General features: G+C 36.8%; 2 protein-coding genes across 2 annotated transcripts; both read left to right on the top strand.

Moving 5' to 3' along the window:
• Positions 1 to 1,845: 1,845 nt before the first annotated feature.
• LOC131935220 (uncharacterized) lies at positions 1,846 to 2,271 on the top strand. Its single transcript, XM_059291593.1, has one exon. The coding sequence runs from the start codon at positions 1,846 to 1,848 to the stop codon at positions 2,269 to 2,271; it is 426 nt and encodes a 141-aa protein (XP_059147576.1).
• Positions 2,272 to 3,842: 1,571 nt separating this feature from the next.
• On the top strand, positions 3,843 to 5,153 carry LOC131935221 (uncharacterized protein F54H12.2-like). Its single transcript, XM_059291594.1, has one exon. The coding sequence runs from the start codon at positions 3,843 to 3,845 to the stop codon at positions 5,151 to 5,153; it is 1,311 nt and encodes a 436-aa protein (XP_059147577.1).
• Positions 5,154 to 22,284: the final 17,131 nt, after the last annotated feature.

Genomic DNA, 22,284 nt, shown 5'->3' on the forward strand with positions numbered 1-22,284 from the left:
AGTGGATCAATGGGGGATGGAAAACGTCGACGTCTAGTCGTCATCGACGATTTGATGGCGGAAACAGATGAGCGAATTACAAAATTGTTTACGAAAGGGAGTCACCATCGTAATATTAGTGTCATGTATATTGTCCAAAACCTATTCGGGAAAAATAAAGAACAAAGAACCATCAGTCTCAATTCGCATTACATAGTGTTGTTCAAGAACCCTAGAGACGGTTCACAAATTACAAATTTGGCAAAACAAATGTATCCCGGTCGCGTTTCATATGTCCAGGAAAGTTTTAAGGACGCAACATCGGCCCCTCATGGTTATTTGTTGATCGACCTTCGACAGGAAACACCGGATAATCTGAGATTACGCAGTAGTATCTTTTCTTACGAGCAGCAAGTCGTTTACGTCCCGAAATAAAAGCAACCATGTCTGAGTCGGTAAAACGACAAGGTGAGATGTTAAGGTTTTTGGCTCGGGCCAAACCACCCGCCGTGAAAGCCGTTGTCGAAAATGCTACCCCACAACTCGTAAAAACGTTATGCGAGTGCTGTCACAATGTCTTAAAAGGCAACGTTCCCCTCACACCCGGTCAGAAGAGACGTTTGCGTCGTCACAAAGTGAACTTGAGACAACTTACCAAAAAGAAATTAACCGTCAAAAGACGAAAGCAAATTTTGCAGACCGGCGGTTTCCTAGGTGCTTTACTCGGACCAGTCCTCGGTGTGCTTAAAGGTGTCTTGGGATTTTAAAGATGGCCAGGAAAATGCTTTTAATGGATCCTCGTATATTAGAATCTATGCAACAAAAAGCCTATGTACCACCCGACACACTCAATGATAGTCTACGCCTTTTGGATATGCAAATGGAACATATCTTAAATAGGGAAGATTTGTCACCACACGACAAAGTGAGACAATATCAAAAGACACTACAGCTCTACACGACGCGACTTAGCGATTATAGAAACAAGTCCCTAGGATCAGTCGATGTGAAACCACCCACCGTGAATACCCCAACGACCGAGGTTGAAAAACCACAAGAAAACATAACCGAACCTAAAAAAGAAACGATAGACATAACAGAATCTGAAACTAAAACGAAATCCGGCTCGCCTGACTCTGATATTCACCCCTCGAAGAAAACGAAGACACACGTAGAAAAAACACCACCATCGAAACGTACCAGAAGTAAGAAAACTAAAACAAGCACTACCAAATGGGACGCGTGGGAAAAAACCAAACACTAAAAAGACATTACTATGATCCTAGTAGACCAGGTGCCTACGGCGGCGTGTTTAAGCACCCTGAAATTGGAACTAAGAAAATTAAAGAATGGTTAAGTCATCAGGATACCTACACGTTACATAAACCTCTTCGGCGACGCTTTCAGAGGCGCGCCACCATCACCGGTGGGATAAATCACCAGTTTCAAGCGGATCTTATAGATATGCGCATGTTACGAAAGTACAATGGTGGTGCTTCTTACCTAGTGACCTGCATCGATGTGTTTAGCAAATTCGCCTGGGCGATTCCGATAAAGAAAAAAACGGGTAAGGCTCTAGCGGAGGCCGTACGTAAAATATTTACTACTAGAAAACCTATAAGTTTTCAAACAGACAAAGGTAGTGAATTTGTCAACAAGACATTTTTAAAATTTCTTAAAGATGAAGGCGTTCATTTCTTTACCACTGAGAATGAAGATATTAAGGCGGCTATAGTTGAGAGATTCAATCGAACATTAAAAGAAAAAATGTGGCGGTACTTTACAAAAACAAATCGTCTTCGTTACATTGATGTCGTAGACGACTTGATCACCAACTATAACCACTCGTACCATAGGAGTATTCGTATGGCCCCTGTGAATGTTAATTTGTCTAATCAAGAAAGGGTCTGGAATACTTTATACGAACATGGGGACATTACTTATCGAAAAGTATTTAACGAAGGTGATCGTGTACGGATCGGCCAAAGCCGAAACACGTTTAAAAAGGGTTATACCCCGTCGTGGACGGAAGAACTGTTTACGGTGAGCCGCGTGAACGCGACAACGCCTGTAACATACGTCTTGAAAGATGATTCAGGTGAAGAAGTGAAAGGTTCGTTTTACAAAGAGGAGCTTCAGAAAGTGGGGGACAAAAAAGTGTACCGCGTCGAACAAATTATACAAGAAAGAAAGGGTGTCGGTGGTAAAGAGTATTTAGTCAAGTGGTTCGGTTATAACCCTTCATTCAACAGTTGGATTTCAGCTAGAGACATTTCGAAATATAAAGACTAAGGATGGAGGAAACAGTAAAAAGCCTAAGTCTGGATGACCCCGTGTTGGAAGAAACGCTCAGACCGTTCGGTGGGATCGAGGTGAGACCCAGATCCACCACGTCTTCTATCGGTTCGACCATTTCGAGTTGGTTCGGTAGACTAAGGACACGACCGGAAATCGTTTTCATCTCTCAAATGTTGGTTATATTTGTCGTCATTGCTTTTTCACTATTTAATCTGACGCGTGGAACGGTCGACGACAAAGAGGGAAAACTCTGGGTCGTGTTGTTATCCAGCTGTCTCGGATATATTTTACCTAACCCAACCATTGCAAGGACCAAAATTTTACAATGAGTTTTTATGTGACCCTGCCTAGCAATACATCACCGAATGTTTTTCCAGACAACGAGGCTGGGCATTTTTTCGTTAAATTACCACAGACTATCGATGTGAGTTTACACTACGAAGTTGGTCTGGTCGAGATTCAAATGCCGAACGCGTTTTGTATGCTTAGAGAACATCAAATTTGGCTCCAGTATCATTCCAGTACAGAAGGTGAAGACGTTAACCTTTTCATATATGGAGTACGACAGACCAAAAATAATTACATAGACCCGCTTGTTAACGCTATTAAAAAACTAATAAAAAGAGATATTGATGAACAAAAAGTGGAAGTTATAATTTCAAACTGTAACAAGGGATTTAAGAAAGTTGTCGTAAAAGTAATTGCGGCTGGAATAGAAAGTACCATCCGTGACAGGTTGACAGGCTATTTACATATTCCTGGTAGAGTTAGGGAGAAACATCTCCCTGAAGACGAAGTAAAAACGGTATTCGTCTATTGTGACCTCGTAAAAACGAGACCGGTTGGTGATGTCATGGTCCCTTTGCTTCGAACCGTACCGATCGTTGAGAAGAACCCAAGTTCCGTTTTTCGTATTTACGACAAACCACACTACATCCCCCTGAACCGCTTTTCATTCGACACTGTGGAAATACTTTTATGCGATGACTTGGGACAAACGCTCTCATTCACAAGTGGAACGTCGGTGTTGACACTCCATTTTAGAACACGTAAACATTTCGATCTCGAATAACTCACACCATGGTGAAACACACACTTTTACATCGAAACCCTAAATTGTACGAGGATTTTTACTGTAACCAGTACGGTGATGGTTTACCCGTTTTTATCGGTGGACGAAATCAGAGAGGACACGGTATTGGTAGTTTCTTTAGTGGTCTAGGTCGAATGGTCCTCCCTTGGATAAAGACGGGAGGTAAGGCTTTACTCAGAGAAGGTGTTAGTACCGGGTTGCAAGTTGCAAACGACGCATTAGCGGGAAGAGACGTTGGAGAATCGTTTAAAGAACACGCCAAGGAAGCCGGACATCGTTTATTGCAAGGCGCCGTTGATCACCTAGGACAAAACCAATCAGGAAGCGGGTTGAGAAGAAAGCGGGGGTTCTCGAGACCACCGGGTGAACCCTTCGAACAACAGATAAAACTAACACGCAGACCAAACCACAAACATTCGAAGACGTGTGTTAAGAAGAAGCATCCCAAGTATTCAGATATATTTGCTTAACCATGGCTCTTATTCACCCGAGTTCCTGTGAGTGCTTACATTCTGGATTGGATTTATTTAGTACACCCCCGACACAAACTGCCGTCGAGGAGGGTCAATTTGTTGAAATACATCCCCTGGCGTCCTTGGCACAAGGTGCACCTATAGAATTTGCCATTTCTGGCAACAGTGAAGACTATCTCGATTTGTTTAATACTTATTTACACGTGCGCGCTAAAGTAACCTTAGCGAATGGTGATTCAATACCGCCTGACGTTGATGTCGCACCCGTCAATTATTTTTTGCACAGTTTATTTTCACAAGTGGATATTTCTCTAAACGATACGCTAATTACTGCTAGTGAGAACACCTATCCGTATCGCGCCTATCTGGAAGCTACGTTAAATCACGGGGAAGAGGCCAAGAATGGGTCTCTATCGGCCGCTCTTTATGCGAGGGATTTAGCCTGTTATTTCGAGGAATTCAAAGATGACAATAATGAAGGGTATAGGATTCGCCGCACCACCGCTGCTGAAAGTCATGAGATCGATATGATGGGACGTATACACTCTGACATTTTCGCTCAAGATCGGTATATGCTGAATGGTGTTGACATTAAAATTAAACTTACACCCGCAAAAGACAGTTTCACTCTCTTGACAGCAGAACCAAACAAGGGATATAAAGCAGTTATAACGTACGCAACATTGGTGGTTAGAAAAGCCAGACTTAACCCCGCCATTTCTATCGCACACGAAAAGGCTTTAACGACAACAAATGCAAAATACCCTTTTAAACGCGTTGTAATAAAAACCTTTGCTATACCGAAAGGTATGTTAAGTCACAACCAAGACAATTTGTATATGAGTCAAACACCGACCCGTTTAGTGATCGGGCTAGTCGCCTCTACCGCCTTTAATGGAAGTTACACGAAAAACCCCTTTAATTTTCAACATTTTCACTTGACGTATTTAAATGTAAGCGTTGATGGTCGCTCGTTATCGGGAAAACCACTGGTCATGGACTTTGATAAGAAACAAGCCATTAGAGCGTTTTTCAATAGTAACCTCGCTCTTGGTATGGTTGGAAAAGATGCTGGTAATGGGATAGATTATAAAAACTTTAAGAACGGGTATACCCTGTTTGCTTTTGATTTAAGCCCTAGTCTTTTGGATGGTGAACAATTTGAATTGGCTAAATCCGGACCTGTTTCTATTGAACTTAAATTTTCACAAGTTACAGCTGACCCGATTCAAGTTATTGTGTATGCTGAACTTGATTCGGTGTTAGAAATTTCGAAAACGAGGCAAGTGCTGACAGATTACACCGCCTAACTTGACCTATAAAAGAAAATGAACACAAGAGAACTACAAAGTATACTGGCCGCGGACTTATTTGTGCAACGCACAACTCTCTTTGCCGTTTTAGCGTGCGATCAGTTACCCGCGCGTCTCGATAGAACGAAGCAAGCGGCATTCATTATCAATCTAGATTCGTCCTCGGAGGCAGGGAGTCATTGGGTTGGTCTATTTTTCAACGGACTATCGCAATTTACTTATTTCGATAGTTTTGGCTTACCACCTCGGGAGCCGGCCATTTTGTCTTTTATAAAAAAATAACTCAAACAGACCACTCGTTTACAATTCAAGAGTGTTACAAGATATTCTAACCAAAAGTTGTGGGGTATATGCAGCCTATTTTGTTTTGAAGAAAGCTCGAGGTGCAAATTTAAAAGTTATATTACAACCCTTTTCGGCGTCAGCGAGTCGTCAATATATTAACGATCGTATTATAACACGTTTAACACTTCAAATTATTGGAACTAATTATAAAAGATTATTTCAAGATGTCTAATGAAGATTGGATACTTGTGGCCAGGAGTAACAATAAAGTGACGGAAATACGAACGATGAATCACACCGGATTTAAATTGGCGATTGTTAGCCAATTCATGAACAAAAACACTTTAAATCTTAGAGAGCTTATAGATGGGACCGATCTTAATTTTCCTACAAATTCTGGTGTTAGTATGAGTCGCGTCTGTTTTGAGCGCCTGTTGAGTTTACAGGATGAAATTTTAAAAGCGTTTGATGAATTGGAAAAACGTTAATAAACAAATAAAATATAAGAAGACTTTTGTTCTAATTTTAGTGTGTGTGTGTGTGTGTGTGTATACGTGTAGCATACGCGTACTAGAAAACCAACAAGGTAATGTCCGGTTGCCTAATTACACCACCAGCTGTCGCACAACAGCTGTTGCATAATGACCTACGTACTTCGCTGAGAGGCACTTAATGTACGTCGTAAATTACCATAACCTGTCAACCGCTCGGGGGAAACTCGGTGAAGCATAACAAAAATTTAATTAGGTGTGATGGCCCCGTGGGTGCGATCAATACATTCCCATTAAAAAAACGCACAGCCCTGAAAACTTCGCGGGCGGTCGATACGTAACAGGTGTTACATGTCTGGTTAATGGATGTTATTCACAAAGTACAACTAGCACACCCCTACCCTCAAACCCATCATTACTCACCCCTCCCCTCAACCACCCCTCTCCGTTTACTATTAAACACACATACAAAGAAATCAAATAAACAAACCCCATGCTGCGACACCACCACCACCCCCAGGTCACCACTACTCCCCCTCTCCCCCACTCTTCTCCACCCCCTACCCTGCGCCACCACCAGGTGGTGGGAGTATTTTACTATATGTCTTTGCGCATCCCGATCCGAGTATTTTACTATATGTCATTGTACCAGGCTGGGGGAGTATTTTGCTATATAACCTTTGCGCATCCCAAATGCGGTCCAAAAGTGACCTAATATACTACTGGTGTAAGGCTTTAAACCTGGAACAGAGACAAGAGAAAATAATAAATAAACCATATATTGAATTAATATTTTGTTTCTCTACGTTGTGTTTTTAAAAAAAATCAATAACTTCTTATAGATCTGAATAACTATTTTCTACAAGCCTTATTTACAATATTTTATAATATAAGATCACTGAAATTGTTTTGATATATTTGTAAGAAACCCATTCCTACCTGTATGTAAGGCTGTGTGTCTGTCCATGTCTGTTGTGTCGAACATCTGGGCTCTACAGAAGCAACACACTCATTTCTTATGGGGGAAGTGGACCTTGCAGTGACGTCTCATTTTACCGCGTTCGTTGGTCACGTGACCACACAAGGCACCGTCATCAACAGCTCTTGGTACACAGCAGTGCCTTAAACCTTTACCTGAATTAAACGGTTATTAAAATAAATCTACTAAGGCAATATCATTTATTTCCGATTTTACAATATAATTTTATTCTGTTAATACATTTGCTCTTAATAATTTTTAAATTGTCTACAACAACCTACCATCAGTTTGATACATGGAGTCCAAAAACTGATTAAACTTTTCCTCTCCAAGAGCTGCCAGCTGTGGGTTCTGGAAACTAAAACCGTTGGAGGAAAACTTCAAAGTCTGGATGTCTACACCGTCTTGGTGAAGCTGTAGAGAGACAAGTTGATGTTATATTGTATGTTTTCAAATGTTAAACTTGGCGATTTAAATTCTTTAAAAAAGTTAGGTTTTCAATAAATAACTGATTAGAGAAATTAAATTTGGCGATTTAAATTCTTTAAAAGGTTAGGTTTTCAATAAATGAATGTATAGAGAAAATAAACCTACACTGAGTAAATGGGTCATGTAAGGGAAATAACAAAGAATTTGAAGATTGTCCTTCAGTTGTTCAGGTATTTTGGGTAAATTACTTTTGGCAAAAAAATCACCTAGTGCAGTTTTGAGTTCCTGCTTTGAATCCTGATCTTCTGGTAATTTTGTAATCTGGTGAAAATAAACAACACAAAAATATTTTAATTTATTTTGAATATTAAAAAAAAAGAGGATTACGCTGCAGTTATGAAAAAGAGAAAAACACCCCAAAAAAATTAAGCAATAATTAAGTGAAAAGATTCAACTTACAATGTAATTTCCCTTTTCATCACAAAATCTCTCCTTGTTTGTTGAATCAAATTTTATATTTAGTTTATGAAGTTCATGGTCACCATAGGGCATCACTTTCTCTCTTTTTGCTGAGTTATCTTTCTTAGCTTTTTTTGTAGTTGAGCGTTTGTTTCCAGAACCTTCTCCCTTTCTTTTTCTTGCTTGAATAATTACGGCCATATTGTCTGTATGGTACTGAGTTTCCTTTTGATCAACATGACCATCAATAATGGTGTTGTCAACATATTCATCAGCTTTATTCTTGTCATCATGGCTTTCATGTGTCTTATTGGTAGCAACATGCTCAACTGTCATCATGTCAGAAATAGGTCTTGTATTTTTCTCGTAGGTAACAACAGGAACTTCATATACAGGGGTCCGCCGGATAGCATTGTGTTCATTTATCTTCTGATCAGGTGTATCCTCAATTATCTTCTGCTCAGCTGTATCCTTAATAATCTTCTGTTCACGTATATCATCCGTTATCTTCTGGTCAGGTGTATCCTCCATTATCTTCTGGTCCTCGGTGTCGCAGCTGGTGATACGATGTGTTGATATGAATGTCAAATTGTTGATGTCCATTGTTTGATGGGTCAGGTATTTGATGTTGGACTTCATTAATGTTAGAATCATTAATTTCTTGCTTGACTAAACCAGTGGATGTGAGATCTAATGGCTCATCAACCTGTATAGACCTGGTATATTGTGTCATGTGATTTGAGGGAGTAGAACTTGGTATGTGATTCGATGGAGTAGAACTTGTTATTGGATACAATGGTTGAGCATTGCAAGCAACAGACTGTAGTAAATGAAGATTCCTTAAGTCAGGTATAAAAGCTGCAGGGGGTGGCATGACATTAGAATATAAGTTGGTTGGTGGCTGGTAGATTGGTCTGGTGGTGGCTGGGCAAAATGGCGGGAGAATAACTGGTCTATAATTTAATGGGAAATGTTGAAAAGTGGAGGCAGGAACTGGTAATAGGTTGTAGAGAGGAAATCTTGGTAATGTGTTATGACCAGGTATATGATTGAAGTGAATATATCTGGATACAGTTTCATTATTAGCTATTTGATTAAAGTGTGAGGATCTTGGTACAGCAGTTGAAGTTGTAGACGAGAATCTTTGTTGTTCCAGGTATTTTTTGTTGTAGGAACTAGATTCAGGTGAGTTGTATTCACATCCTGACATGGATGAATGAACACCGCTGCTAGATGATGGTGAACTCTCGCCACTTCTCGTCAAAGATTTGGTTTCACAGCATCCAGAGTCTGGCGAGGAGCTAGAGGTTGCCTGTGTTGGCGAGGATTGGCTATTACTATCTAAAGAGTTCTTGCAACTTCCAGCAATTGGCGAGATTTCGCAGCTTTCTGGGAGGGTTGAGGCGTCATCAGAACCAACAGGGCGGAGATTTGTATCAGTGTGTTGAAAATCCCATGGGCGCCATACGAGAGATTGTGCCATCGTTGAAGGAAAGTTTGTAAATTCAGATTTCACTTCAAGGTTTAACAACGCTATTACAGATTATGTTTTGTTCTGGCATTCTAGAAATAAAAGAAGTGCATTCCTTTATAAAAAATAGACTAATAAATGTAATGTATAAAGCACTCTTTATATGATGATCGAAATGTATTTAAACAAAATGCCTAACTCCTGTTGAAATATTTAAGCGTGCAGTTGTCTTATTTTTTAATTTTTATCTTTTTCTAATGTTAAAAATATGTTATAAATTTAAGTATGTTGTATAAAGTATTGCTGCAGCGAAATGTGTTAACATGTGTACGATTTTTTTTGTTACCGTGTTTATTGTATTATAAAATGAGTGAAAAATGTATTGTAAGTGTGAAATATTCTGGTGTTAGTAAGGACTAAGTAGAGCTGTTAAGTTTATATTCTTGTTGTAATGGATTCATCTGTCTTGCGCAGTATTGTCATAATATATATCACCTTTATTTAATACCTCTTGTATGTTTTACTGATTTTAAATAGTATCTGCATGTGTATATAATTTAATCTAAACGGAAATGTGAGTGTCGCAATTGTGTTAGATGATGAGGTAAAGCATACTCAATTAGCACTAATTTAAAAAAATTCATGAGGCTTAAATATGTTTCGTCATTTGGAGCTATAGAGCAATGTTTTATAGATTAGCTTCATAATTAGTCAATAATTAATATAATGACAACCATGTGTGGCATTTTCTGCACTAGCAGAAACTAAAATAAAATTACAACTTACCAGAAAAAGGAGGAAAATTCTTCAGAACTGACCAACGGTCAATGTAGGTTTAACGTTAACTGTGAAGGTAATCCAAGTTAATTTCATAAATAAATTGAACAGTTGGAGACGTTACACGTCTAATATATCACTATCAGATCTATAAGCATTACCTCATTTGCATATTTGGCATCAAGCTCCTCCCACCAATCCACGGAGGTAAGGTCACGTGGTTGGTTTGTGCAGTCAACCGTGTCGCGAGGTGACACGCTTAGCTCATCATTACCACCTGACAGCGGTCAATCAGAGACGCTCACGCCTCATGTCCAGCACCTTTCTTCAAAGCACAGCCGGCAAGTTCTACACAATAGGAAGGTAACTAACCGCTAGATCAAAGAAGATGTCAGAACTCGAAAGAAAACATTCATTGACCAATACATATTTGGTTGTTTTAAAAGCACGTAATACGTCATGAAATGACGTAAATATTTTTAATCCGAACTCCTAACCAAGTTCTTAACACGGCTCTATCCCTTGTTATCCCTTTTTGATTAAACTGATTTAATAAACAAACAAAATATCAGATGATCATGTTAATTAATCTGTAAATTTTAGTTAAAAAAACTACGATATTTAATGTGACCCGTTTTATAAAATGTCAATAAAGACAACGCGATTATTGTCATTTTTTCACGGCACTAACCTTCGTACTCACTCTCACACAAACTTTACCCTAAGCCACCTCACTCACCAATATAATCCCATGCCACTAATGTACTCACACACACAAATGTCCCCATGCTCCTCACAAACTTACACACAAATATAACCCAGTCCTCCCACACAAACATAACCCTATCCTCACACACAAACATAACCCTATCCTCCCACACAAACATAACCATATCATCCCACACAAACATAACCCTATCCTCCCACACAGACTCACACACAAACATAACCCTATCATCCCACACAGACTTACAAAAACATAACCTTATAATACCACACAGACTCCCACACAAACGTAACCCTATCCTCCCACACAAACGTAACTCTATCCTCCCACACAGACTCACACACAAACATAACCCTATCCTCCCACACAGACTCACACACAAACGTAAATCTATCCTCCCACACAGACACACACAAACATAAACCTATCCTCCCACACAGACTCACACAAACATAACCCTATCCTCCCACACAGACACACACAAACATAAACCTATCCTCCCACACAGACTCACACAAACATAACCCTATCCTCCCACACAGACTCACACAAACATAACCCTTGCTCCCCTCAAACGTCAAGTAACAAATATTTTGACTTTAAAGCAACGAATTTTGAAATTATTTTAATTTTAGCTCAGTATATTACGTTATATGTGGCTGTTTTTTTTATTTATTTTTTGTGGGAGTGGGGTAGGGTTGGGATGGCAGAATTAGTGTTTTCTTAGGTTATTTTAGTAAACGTTCCGTAAGACATGTGATTCTATGGGGTGGAAGGTGGTGTACAAATATCAGACGGATGCCATGACTTACAATACACTGTCCGTATACCACATCCACATGGCTTGATTGATTTCGAACGGTCAGTCCAACATGTGCTTACGTCAGATTGATGACGTAACCATTGACCCATGAAGACGATGACACCATGAATACAAAAGAAAACACCTGGGTGTAGGGACGCTAACATTGACACCGATACAAATAAGCATGGCGGATATTTACAATACATTCAACACTAGTGATTAAACAAAAAATATATACATAAACCGATGATTATATTTTAGTTTTGGAAATATCTTGCGGAGATTTAATTTTTTTTTTTTTTGTTATGTGAATAAAATGTACCTCTATTTACCTGTTCCTTAAAAATTGTAAAAACGTTTTCATATTATAAAGCTATGTATATCAGGCTTTATAAAAACACATCTAAACATATCAACACAACCAAGTAAAAATTTGTCTTGGTTGTATTGCTATGTTCGGATGTGTTTTTGTAAAATGTGTTCTTTGAAAAAAAAAACTAAAACCCCACAAATTAGAACAATATTTAATTTTTAATAAATCTGCAATACAAAGTGAACCTAAACTCAAGCTCTTATTTTATATGACAATATTGCAGACTAATAAAATTTCTGGGGGGGGGGCGTGGCCACCGGTAAAAATATACATTTTCTATATAAAATTTATTTCGTTCCAGGGATGGGGGGGGGGGGGGGTAGTCATTTTTCGGGGGAGGGGTTTTTTAAGTCAGGGTTATCACGTAAGGTCAACAGTATCAGTGTCATCACGTGTTCATCACGTGGTCACACCTTCACACTGGTCATTGGCAGATTAAAACACCAGCAACACTGACACGGATATAGGAGATAAGTCAACAGTTAATGCAGGAGTTAACGACGTCTAATCTGCTTTCGTTAGAATCGGATTGATACACATTGAACAGCTAGGGTAAAGAAGTAACAACTGTCATACTATACACACTAAAGTTTGATACCTTTTCGAAGTTACGTTTCCCTATGTTGCTAAGGGCTCCTTACTAAAACACACATTTCCCATACAGAATCAGACATATCTTTGCCGGAATCTCGAGTTCGAATCTTGGTTCAAGTAAGTAGAACGTCCTTTAGTCCACATAACTCTGATGGGTACCTAACTCACGTTAGGGAAATTAAAGGCGGCTTGGCATAGTGCTGACCACACTATCTCTTCATAATATGCCGAGGTCACAGAAATAGGTGAACTCCAGTTGCCCCATTGATCATCAGGCTTTGCTTACTTTGACTTACTTGCAGGACTTTAGATTGATTACGATAGTTGGCTAAGTCATATCGGCTTTGTTTGGGTCTACTAGGTATCAGTGAGTACCTATCAATTATTATGGAGGACAATTTACAACTTATTCTTATGATCCAGAGGCGTAGCGACCCTTCTCGGCGCCCGGGGACAAACTTTCAATTTGGCGCCCCATCGGGAGCAAATTTTAAATTTTGCACCCCCCCCTCAAACTTTCGACTTGCACCCCCTCAAACTTTCGACTTGCACCCCCTCAAACTTTCGACGTGCCCCCCCCCCCCCCTCAAACTTTCGATTTGCACCCCCCCCCCCTCAAACTATTTATAATCCTAAAATGCAGCTAAAATAACATTTTAATTTGTTTTTACAATCCATTTTGGCGCCCCCTAAGGTCAGCGCCCGTGGACATATGTACCCACTGCCCCCCCCCCCCCCCCCTATTAAGTGGGTCAATTAGCTCGGGATTGTATAGCCTCAAATGTATTACGCTGTGCTGCAGCCACTCATACATCTAAAAATGTACAAAATGATAAATTATTCTAGCGTCATTTATGACAGACACTCGTGTGCACAGCTACATAAAGTATTTTAAGGAAAAAAAAACTTGAACAATTAGATCTTCACATTAAAGATAATCTCCCATGTTTGATGATGACAAAGCTGAAACAGCTTACACATTGTACACCAACGACATAAAACCTAAAGTAAGAAATTTTTAACCAGCGTTTTTTATTGACGGGGGTGAAATTTGGGTTTTTAAGTAGAGCTGAAATAAATTTGGGATTACAGAGAATTAAAATGATACAGATTTTAAGCAATCGGAAAAGTTATGTTATTACAATGAGACACATCAAAGCAAACATTCTTCCCTTTCAAGCATCTATATCTATCCAGTCCTCTAACAGTTTTTTTTTTTAAATTATTTCAATTATTTTAAACATTTAAATCAGTAATAATAATTTGTTTGATAGTTTTAAAAGCATCAAAGACATGAACATCAATTTCATATATAATAATCAAAGGGGGACAATGAAATGGCATAAGAACTCGACTAAAATAAGGTGTGCAAACTCGGTTTCTCTTGACTGCTTTGTTTGCTGTGCTCCGTCCTTAGCTGCGGAGTCAAAAGTCCACATTGTAGCCACCCATGGACAGAAATAGAAACGACCGTGGGGGAAGGGTCTCTGTAATACTCATACTGATCTATCATTCCAAAAATTTCCATGACATTTAATGACCCTTGGCGATGAGGGTACGCTACCTTGAAATATCCGCCAGTCGGGTTGAGTGGGGAGAAGTGTGTGTGTGGGGGGAGGGGGGGGGGGGGAGGAATGTATCTCTTTCTACCATTCCGGTTGTGCACTCTTAAAAACCTGGGAAACAGAATACTGTTATAATGTTAATTTACTTGAAGGCTGATCGAGTGATGTTTGGCTTGAGAGTGTCTAAATTAAAATTAATACTTTATTTATTTCTTTCCTGTACCATTTTTTTTCACAGTTAAGTGAGAGTTCCCAGTCTATGTCTTAGCTTTGCTTGAAATATTTCTTTTAACTCGCTTCCGTGTATTTTGAGAAAAAAGTTTCTGGATTTATTCCTAATTTGCCATACAGTCGATCTATAAATAGCCGTTGCTACTAGTCTGTTTTCGTCTTCTGTTCTTTGTCTAGTCGTATTAATTAAGTTAAGTATGATTGCTTTATTTGTTGTGGCTTTTTGATTGGTGGTGTTTAATATTTTCGCAAATGTTTGCTTTGCTTTCGGTACTGATATACAATCTAAATAAATGTGTTTCTCAGTTTCTTGTATATTTACGTTTGACGTGTTATTTTAACATTTTGATTTGACTTTGCATTTCGTGAAACTGGAGTTGTATTAAAAATCAGTCTGTATGCCACTTCCCTTTCTTTTGGTGTAATGCGTTTATTATGCAGGTTTGTAACAAAGTTAAAGGAAAGTGACACATTTCAAATGAACTAAAATAGAAAACACGTAATCATGAAGCATCAGTTACGAATTAGATGTTAATATCGTTAGGATATGATTATTGGAGATTTTAGGGGAAAATCGGAGATTAGTGAGCAGTAGCGGTGTTGTATATGTATGTAAAGAAAGTATTTGTATTCAGACGAGAGACTAAATATTATCAGGAGCTAGTTGAGATGGTCGAAGTGTAAGAGAGAATATAAGATTAACTTTGTGTAAATAAAGAAACACAATAATGTATTTTGAAATTGACTTGTGTTTGATTCTAAACACAGTGCCTGGCTATATGCAATTTAAAAAATAGGTCTACATTGTATTTATCATATCACTCATACCATTTCGTATTTACTAATGATATGTGCATCGCAAGTAACACGTAATAATGTGGTTGTTACATGCATGTCAGGAACTTATCGATTTTAGGAGAACTAAACACAATCCACACAACATTGAAAACGCCCAACTATCTTCATTTACTCATCTTCAGGCAATAATGTTATATGTATTATTTTAATATTGGGTGCTCTAAAAAAAATATATATTATTTTGATTTGGTATTTTAAACGAGGATTTCACAATTACTTCCCATATTAACTTTTTCTAACAAAGAACGGGAGACAACTCAAAGACACAAAATCCGACTTCTAGATAAATAAACCAATCTAATTAAAAAAAACAATACATTTATTCGATGCATGATCCATTGACATTAATAAGTTTATTATTATGTATCTAAACATACTTTGTTGACGTTGAACAATGAATAAATGCTGTTCATACATTTAAAAAACTAACAGCTTCTACTTATTTCATGTAAATTTCAAGGATATGTAAATTAAAAATGTTTTATTACGATCTTGTGGTTATAACATTTGGTGGCCAAATAATTGTTTTTGCTGATTTGTAAGTGATGTGAATACATCTGCTCCAAAATATAAATATTATGAGCGAAAAGACTAATCCGAGGCTGTTTAAATTTTAACATAATGAAGTAAATGAGAATTAAAATGTGTCTTCAAACTCAGTTGAAAAGAACAGAGATAAGATTTAACTAAGTTGATGCTTACCGAAAGGTGGTTTTTTACATAAGTCAAGCTATTTAAATAGATTAAGGCGGGGGGGGGGGGCTAGTTATCTATCGTTATCAGGTGACTACCTGAATACTGACCCGTGCTTAAACTCGACAATACTATTAAAAAAGACGCAGCTGTTTACTCGACTACACAATGTATCTATAAAATGCCATATCGAATAAACGTGTACAACATTCCACGATATTCACAATTCAAGATATCTGAAAGCTAAATCACATCCAACACACGCTATACCGAACTCACAGACATGTCCAATCAGGATATACAAAACTTACATTATACACAATTAAATATGTAATACACAGTGGCGTAGCGAGGTCGGGTGTCACCCTGTGCGGCACTTAATGGTGTCACCCCCCCAGAGGCGTAGCGACCCTTCTCGGGGACAAACTTTCAGATTTTCAATTTGCATCCCCCCCCCATCAAAATGTCGATGTGCACCCCCCCCTTCAAGTTTTCGATTTGTACCACCCTCAAACTTTCGATTTGCACCCCCTCAAGTTTTTCTCTATATATTTTGATATTTTTTTGCCTTGGTGTCACCCCCCTAAATGGTGTCACCCGGTGCGGTCCGCACCCCCGCCCCCCTCGCTACGCCCCTGGTAATGCATCAAACACACGATATACACAAAGCACATGCTAAAATCCGAATATATCAAACTTACCATTATACAAAAGTCACGATTTAACAAACTCAGAATAGTCCCATCGTATGATATACCCACTACATGTATATAAATACAACTCACGATATATGTTTTTTTTTTTAAATACATTAAACCTAATACACATACAATTGAGATTATAATATTTTATTCATTAAAAGTGTGCTAGTTTTTACTTATAAATCTATATTCTACGAAATTAACCCGCATGTCACTAATGGTAGCCACTATGTCATCAATAATAAAACCACAGGTCACCAATTGCAGCCCATAGGTAACTAATTATAGCCCACGTGTCATCAATTGTAGTCCACAGGTCACCACCATTAGCCCACGTGTCTCTAACAGTAACCATCGTGTGTCTTAAAATTGCCAATGTATCACCCCACAATATATTTCACTATCGTCTCTAGAGAAAAAATCTCCTGACGCCCTCTTCACATGTACCCAACTCCAACATGTGAGATGAATAGTTAATGTAGAAGTAAGTAGAAGTCTAAAAAGCCCTAACCTAACTACGTATGCGATATGTATGGTTTATGTAGTAGAATATCATGTGATGGTAAACGCTCTAATTTATATACAAGAGATGTGCAACCAATCGAGAGATTGTGATCGGTGTAGTAAATTACACAGGTAGTTTAACAAATGTGATGATACAGAAATGCAAGTTATTTCTGAATAAAAATAGCTTTGTCTTAATAGATTTACAGACAAAATTATATGAGTTTTGCATTCAAGTTATATTGACAGAAACATTTGAATAACTTAGTATTTAAATAACGTAGGGTAATTTGAAAAAAAAAATATGAGTGTGTAAGTACACATCATTGTAATATTTTCCTACCTCATGCACTTTAAATAACAAGAATAGCATTTTAGCTGCACCAAATACCCAGTGTAGTGGTTAACAGTAGTTTATGTATGCTGTCTCGTAAACAATAATCAATATTGAGTAGATTTAGTATTTACTAGGATGATGAAATTTCATATATACGTATTTCATCAAAAGCGTAGATCCGTATCAACTTTTGAGCGATTTCCGATAACCGGAAGAGATACTTTTTCTACTTTGATTTTTTCAAAAGCCTATAACTTGAGTACTATTTTAGATAGATAAATAAAATTGCACATGTAAATAAATGATCTAATTCTCTACCATCTATTAAATTTAGAGTAATTTACGTTTACTGAAAGTAGTAATTTACGCCATTTCCAATTTCTCAAAAAACGCATGTAAATTTATAAAGTACTAATAATATTGCGCACTATTATGCACATCTTTATTTGGCGTTCACTTGGTGTGCAATTCTTTTTTCCGCGATATGTTATTCTATTTTTAAAAGTTTAAGTATTTTAAAATGGATTAAAAATCGTGTCTATATCCCGAGATCCCATCCCCTGTTGTTTTAATAAGAATATTCGAGAAAGTTTAGGGGAGATCACTCCCGGTTTATTTAAAAATATTTTAATCATTGTGGGTAGGTGCCGGTAAAAAAAAAATATACTCGTTATAAAACAATTATTTCTTTACAACTTATTAAAGATAGGCCTACATCTGCATGTGCATTTTCACTATAAAAAGGTGGTGAAAAAAATCCTGGTAACTATGACAACTGCGGTCATCTTGAAAAATTAACCCCTTCGTAGGCTTTCCAACCATTTATCAAATATTATATTTTAAGCCCAATAAACAATGAATTCACAATCATCTTCCATATTTCGGGGTACTCAGCTTAATTTTTTTTTTCTATTGTCCATTGTGCATAACTCCTGCGTTTTTCTTCCTTTGATTTATCAACTTCTGGTAGGTCTATAAATGTGGGTTAAATTAGGGTCAGTCTGGGATTTCCGAAGAAATGTTATAACAGATGTTTTAAAATTTTTATCGCGCCGTTCAAACAGGAAAAAAATGTCAATGATGGCTACACGAATAGGGTTCTATCAGTTGTGAAGTTTTAAAAATAATTCTACATGCAGAGGTAAACATACAACATCAATCAATCAGACTTCATGAAATGTCTTCTAAATGTGTAACACATATCGCAACTGTGTTTAAACCATAATGGCATAGCCATTTTATATAGAAAGCAAGGACACATATTAAGGTTTTTATCATTTTTCAATTAATAATAGAATATGTTAAAGATTGTATGTTTTTAGAAACTAAACATTGTGTCTCTTGTATTTGAATTATTTCCAATGCCTTAAATGAACTAAAATAGAACATATCTGACCATATAAAATATGTATCTGCTACTTTGGGAGCGGGTCAGATGTAGCTCAATATAAAGTTGTGTGTGAGTTCAATATGGAAGACAATATGTTGATACAATCCTCAATAAAGCATTCACTACATTGGTCTGAGTAGTCGAGTGATTGATTGCCCCATTTGAATTCTCGGCCTTTTGACTAAGATCAAAGTGTTCTATATGTCACGGGTTCTGTACGGATGTCTTAGCTGTGGCCGCAGTTTTTTCTAACGTTAGTCAGGTACCCATCTGAAATCTTTGGACTTAAGGGCGTCCTACATATATGACATAATGTTTGGTTTACTTAGTTGTTAGTTCTGCTATCTTAAAGAAAAACTGAGTAGCCTATATGTATGTAAACAGAAGAGAGCTAAAATTTACCAGAATTGCCCGTATAACGGGTACCGATAACTAGTGAATAATAAACGAGAAATTGTATCAAAAGAAATAAATCGGGAGTGATCTCCCGTAAACTTTCTCGAATATTCTAATATGAAACTACGAGGGATGGCAACTCAGGACATAGACAATATATGTATTCCAATTTTGATTTACTTAAACTTTTTTATAATAGAACTAGCCATCGGTACCCGTTACACGGGCAATTCTGGTGAATTGATATGTCGGCATGTATAGACGATCCATTATATATATGCTACTCCTTTGTACGCTAAAATTGAAATGCATACAGCTCAACACATTATGTGTTCTACTTTTAATAGTAAAGCATAACAATACACATCGCCAAAAAATAGGATAGCAATGTACATTATTATTGGTAATTTGAAGTTTTCTGTTCTCAATATGAATTTTCTTTTAAAAGAATAGATAGTACACCAAATAAGCCATACAACATAGATGGAATGATAGCCTCGAATGTTTTTCAAATAAGTAAAAAATAAAGCTGTTGTTTTATTTTTGTTAAATATGGCAGGTATTATGTTGATACACTCATGAATCAAGTTATTGAAACTGTCATTTAAATTAGTGGTCGGGGTAGTCGTGTTACTTATTGCACCGATTCTCTTCTCGACATTTTGACTAAGATCAAAGTGTATTATCTTCCATGGATTATGTACTGAGCCAGGTAACCCTACTGAATTGAGTGGACTAATTGCCCCGTTCATTTTCTTTTAAATAAATGTATTATAATTAATCATCAGTTATTTTGGATAAAATAGATCATAAATAATTACATATAGAACAACTTATGATAAAATATATCCAATTAACAACACATTGCTACCAATGTAACGGCAACACCAAAGACAAATATATACTATGTACACGTGTTTTTGTTTAGTTTAAACTATGAATTATATTTTCTTTTTTTTCTTTTTAAATAAGTACTGATATTATATTAAGAGAAAATAAAATGTAGGTCGCAATTAAAAAATGTAATACGTATATACGTATATATTAATTATACTCCCCATGCTCTAGTTGTGATTGCTATTGTATAAGGTTGGCACAGAAAATAACGTAGGCCCTACGCGTTATCTGCCCTGAAATATTACGGTACAGTAAACTGTAATTACTTGTTTAATACTTATTTGTATTGTTTTAAATAAACCCATGTCTGAACTAATGTGTATGTAACAGTATAATACACATTTAAAATCCCAATATTAAACAGCTGGTGGGTTACCAGCATTGATGTATTTCTTCAAAAGGAAATTTAACATTTTAACAAGACATGCATTTTTAAAATAACAAATAGGTTTTGGTTATGCCAAAAAATATAGTCTTGATGCTTTGACAATAAGTTGCTTATAGATACGGGTTATCCTGCTACTGGCGATTTGAACACATGGGCTTTGACTATAAGTGTTTGTAGGTAACGATGTTATTTTTTTTTTACCACATTGTCTTTGCTAAGATGTGGTTTGTCCACACATGTGTTTTATACATATAGGATATTTGAATACACATGTTTTACTCATATGCATTTATTCCACATATATTTAAATAATCTAAAAAAAAATTAATTGAAGAGTTACAATTTATAACACTTTAATTAACATATAATTTTCCGATTAGGTCCGATTCTTTTTTCTCAAAATAAAGCACATGGGCCAACACACACACAAACACGAATAGGTGCTTCATATCATTATCTCCATAAATCAGTTAAAATATAATAATAAGCACAACTTTCATTTTAATCAAGTTGTATTAACAACACTCATACACATTCAAAATGTCTAACCTAATTAGTTTTTTGTTCATATCGATTTAAACCATTAATAAAATTTAAAAAAAAAACGAATAAAGTAAGGTTATCTTAAGTTACTTTTAAAGACACCCGAAGTATTCTGTATATCTAAATTCCCATGGACAAACAAAATGGCTTTTTTACACATTCTACAGTGAGTGACCCGTACTATAATTGTGGTGACCCGTGGGTTACTGCTGGTGACCCGAGGGCTTTTGCTGGTGACCCGTGTGATCTACTGTGAGTGAATATTTCAATGTGATAACTGATCTAAGTTGTCTCAATAAAACAATAAATAACACGAGGGGAAACAATGAATTCAATTACCTTATTAAATTTCTTCTAAGCCGACACAAATGTAAACTCACTAAGTAATAAATAAAACAGTTGAGTTGTCGTTTTATTGCTAGATATGTTTAAAATACGATTTGGTGTAAGGTGATTATCTTGAGTATGTCGTGTGATTGATTACATGGCAAATGTGTAATTAAAGTCAAACGTTATAAAATCAGGAGATCAGTGTTTACGTAACGACAACTCACGTTTAATAGTACATGCTATTTTCATGCTAATTTGTTTTTATTGTTTCCAAAAGCAAAAGTGTAACAGCATGCACATTAATGCAATGTTGCTCTAATTTATTGTATCGGTTTAAAAAAAAAATGTGTATATTATGTCCTTCATCCGGCCGCCATATTAAGTGTATACAAACTTTAAAAAAATACCAAAAAAAAAAATAATTTTCTTTAGATACACTAACTGCAACAATTGTGGTACCATATCTTTACTGTTATTGAGTTCATCATTACGTGGTCATCACATGATCATTAGGCTAATTAAACAATTATCAACACTTTAACAACAATTCATTAAGTGGGACTTTTTTTTTTTTAAATCAATGGGAAGTCTTTTCAAAACAATTGATTTTGTTCTAAAATTGTTATGTCCCCGTGCATAAGGAGACTTGAATTTAAGTGAGATAAAACGAGAACGTACAAGTCATATTGTTCGTATTTTCAGGATCGTTAAACTGATCTAGCAGGAACATTAATTTGAAGGTAACAAGAGGAACTGGCAGGGGGGGGGGGGGGTAAAGGTTTTGTCCAGGGGACGGCAACCTTTTGAGATGGAGGAGCGAAAAGTTACAATTTTAAAAATTTCTCAGGTTTTAAAGAGCCACTAGCATTTTTTTTTATTTCAATATTTATTGTTTCGTTAGGATT

Source organism: Physella acuta, unplaced genomic scaffold, assembly GCF_028476545.2.
Source record: "Physella acuta isolate Inbredline_101_S28 unplaced genomic scaffold, ASM2847654v3 ptg000138l, whole genome shotgun sequence".
Lineage (NCBI taxonomy): Eukaryota > Metazoa > Mollusca > Gastropoda > Physidae > Physella > Physella acuta.

Coding starts and splice junctions, on each gene's coding strand:
- LOC131935221 (XM_059291594.1), top strand. CDS start 3,843: ATGGCTCTTATTCACCCGAGTTCCTGTGAGTGCTTACATTCTGGATTG.
- LOC131935220 (XM_059291593.1), top strand. CDS start 1,846: ATGGCCCCTGTGAATGTTAATTTGTCTAATCAAGAAAGGGTCTGGAAT.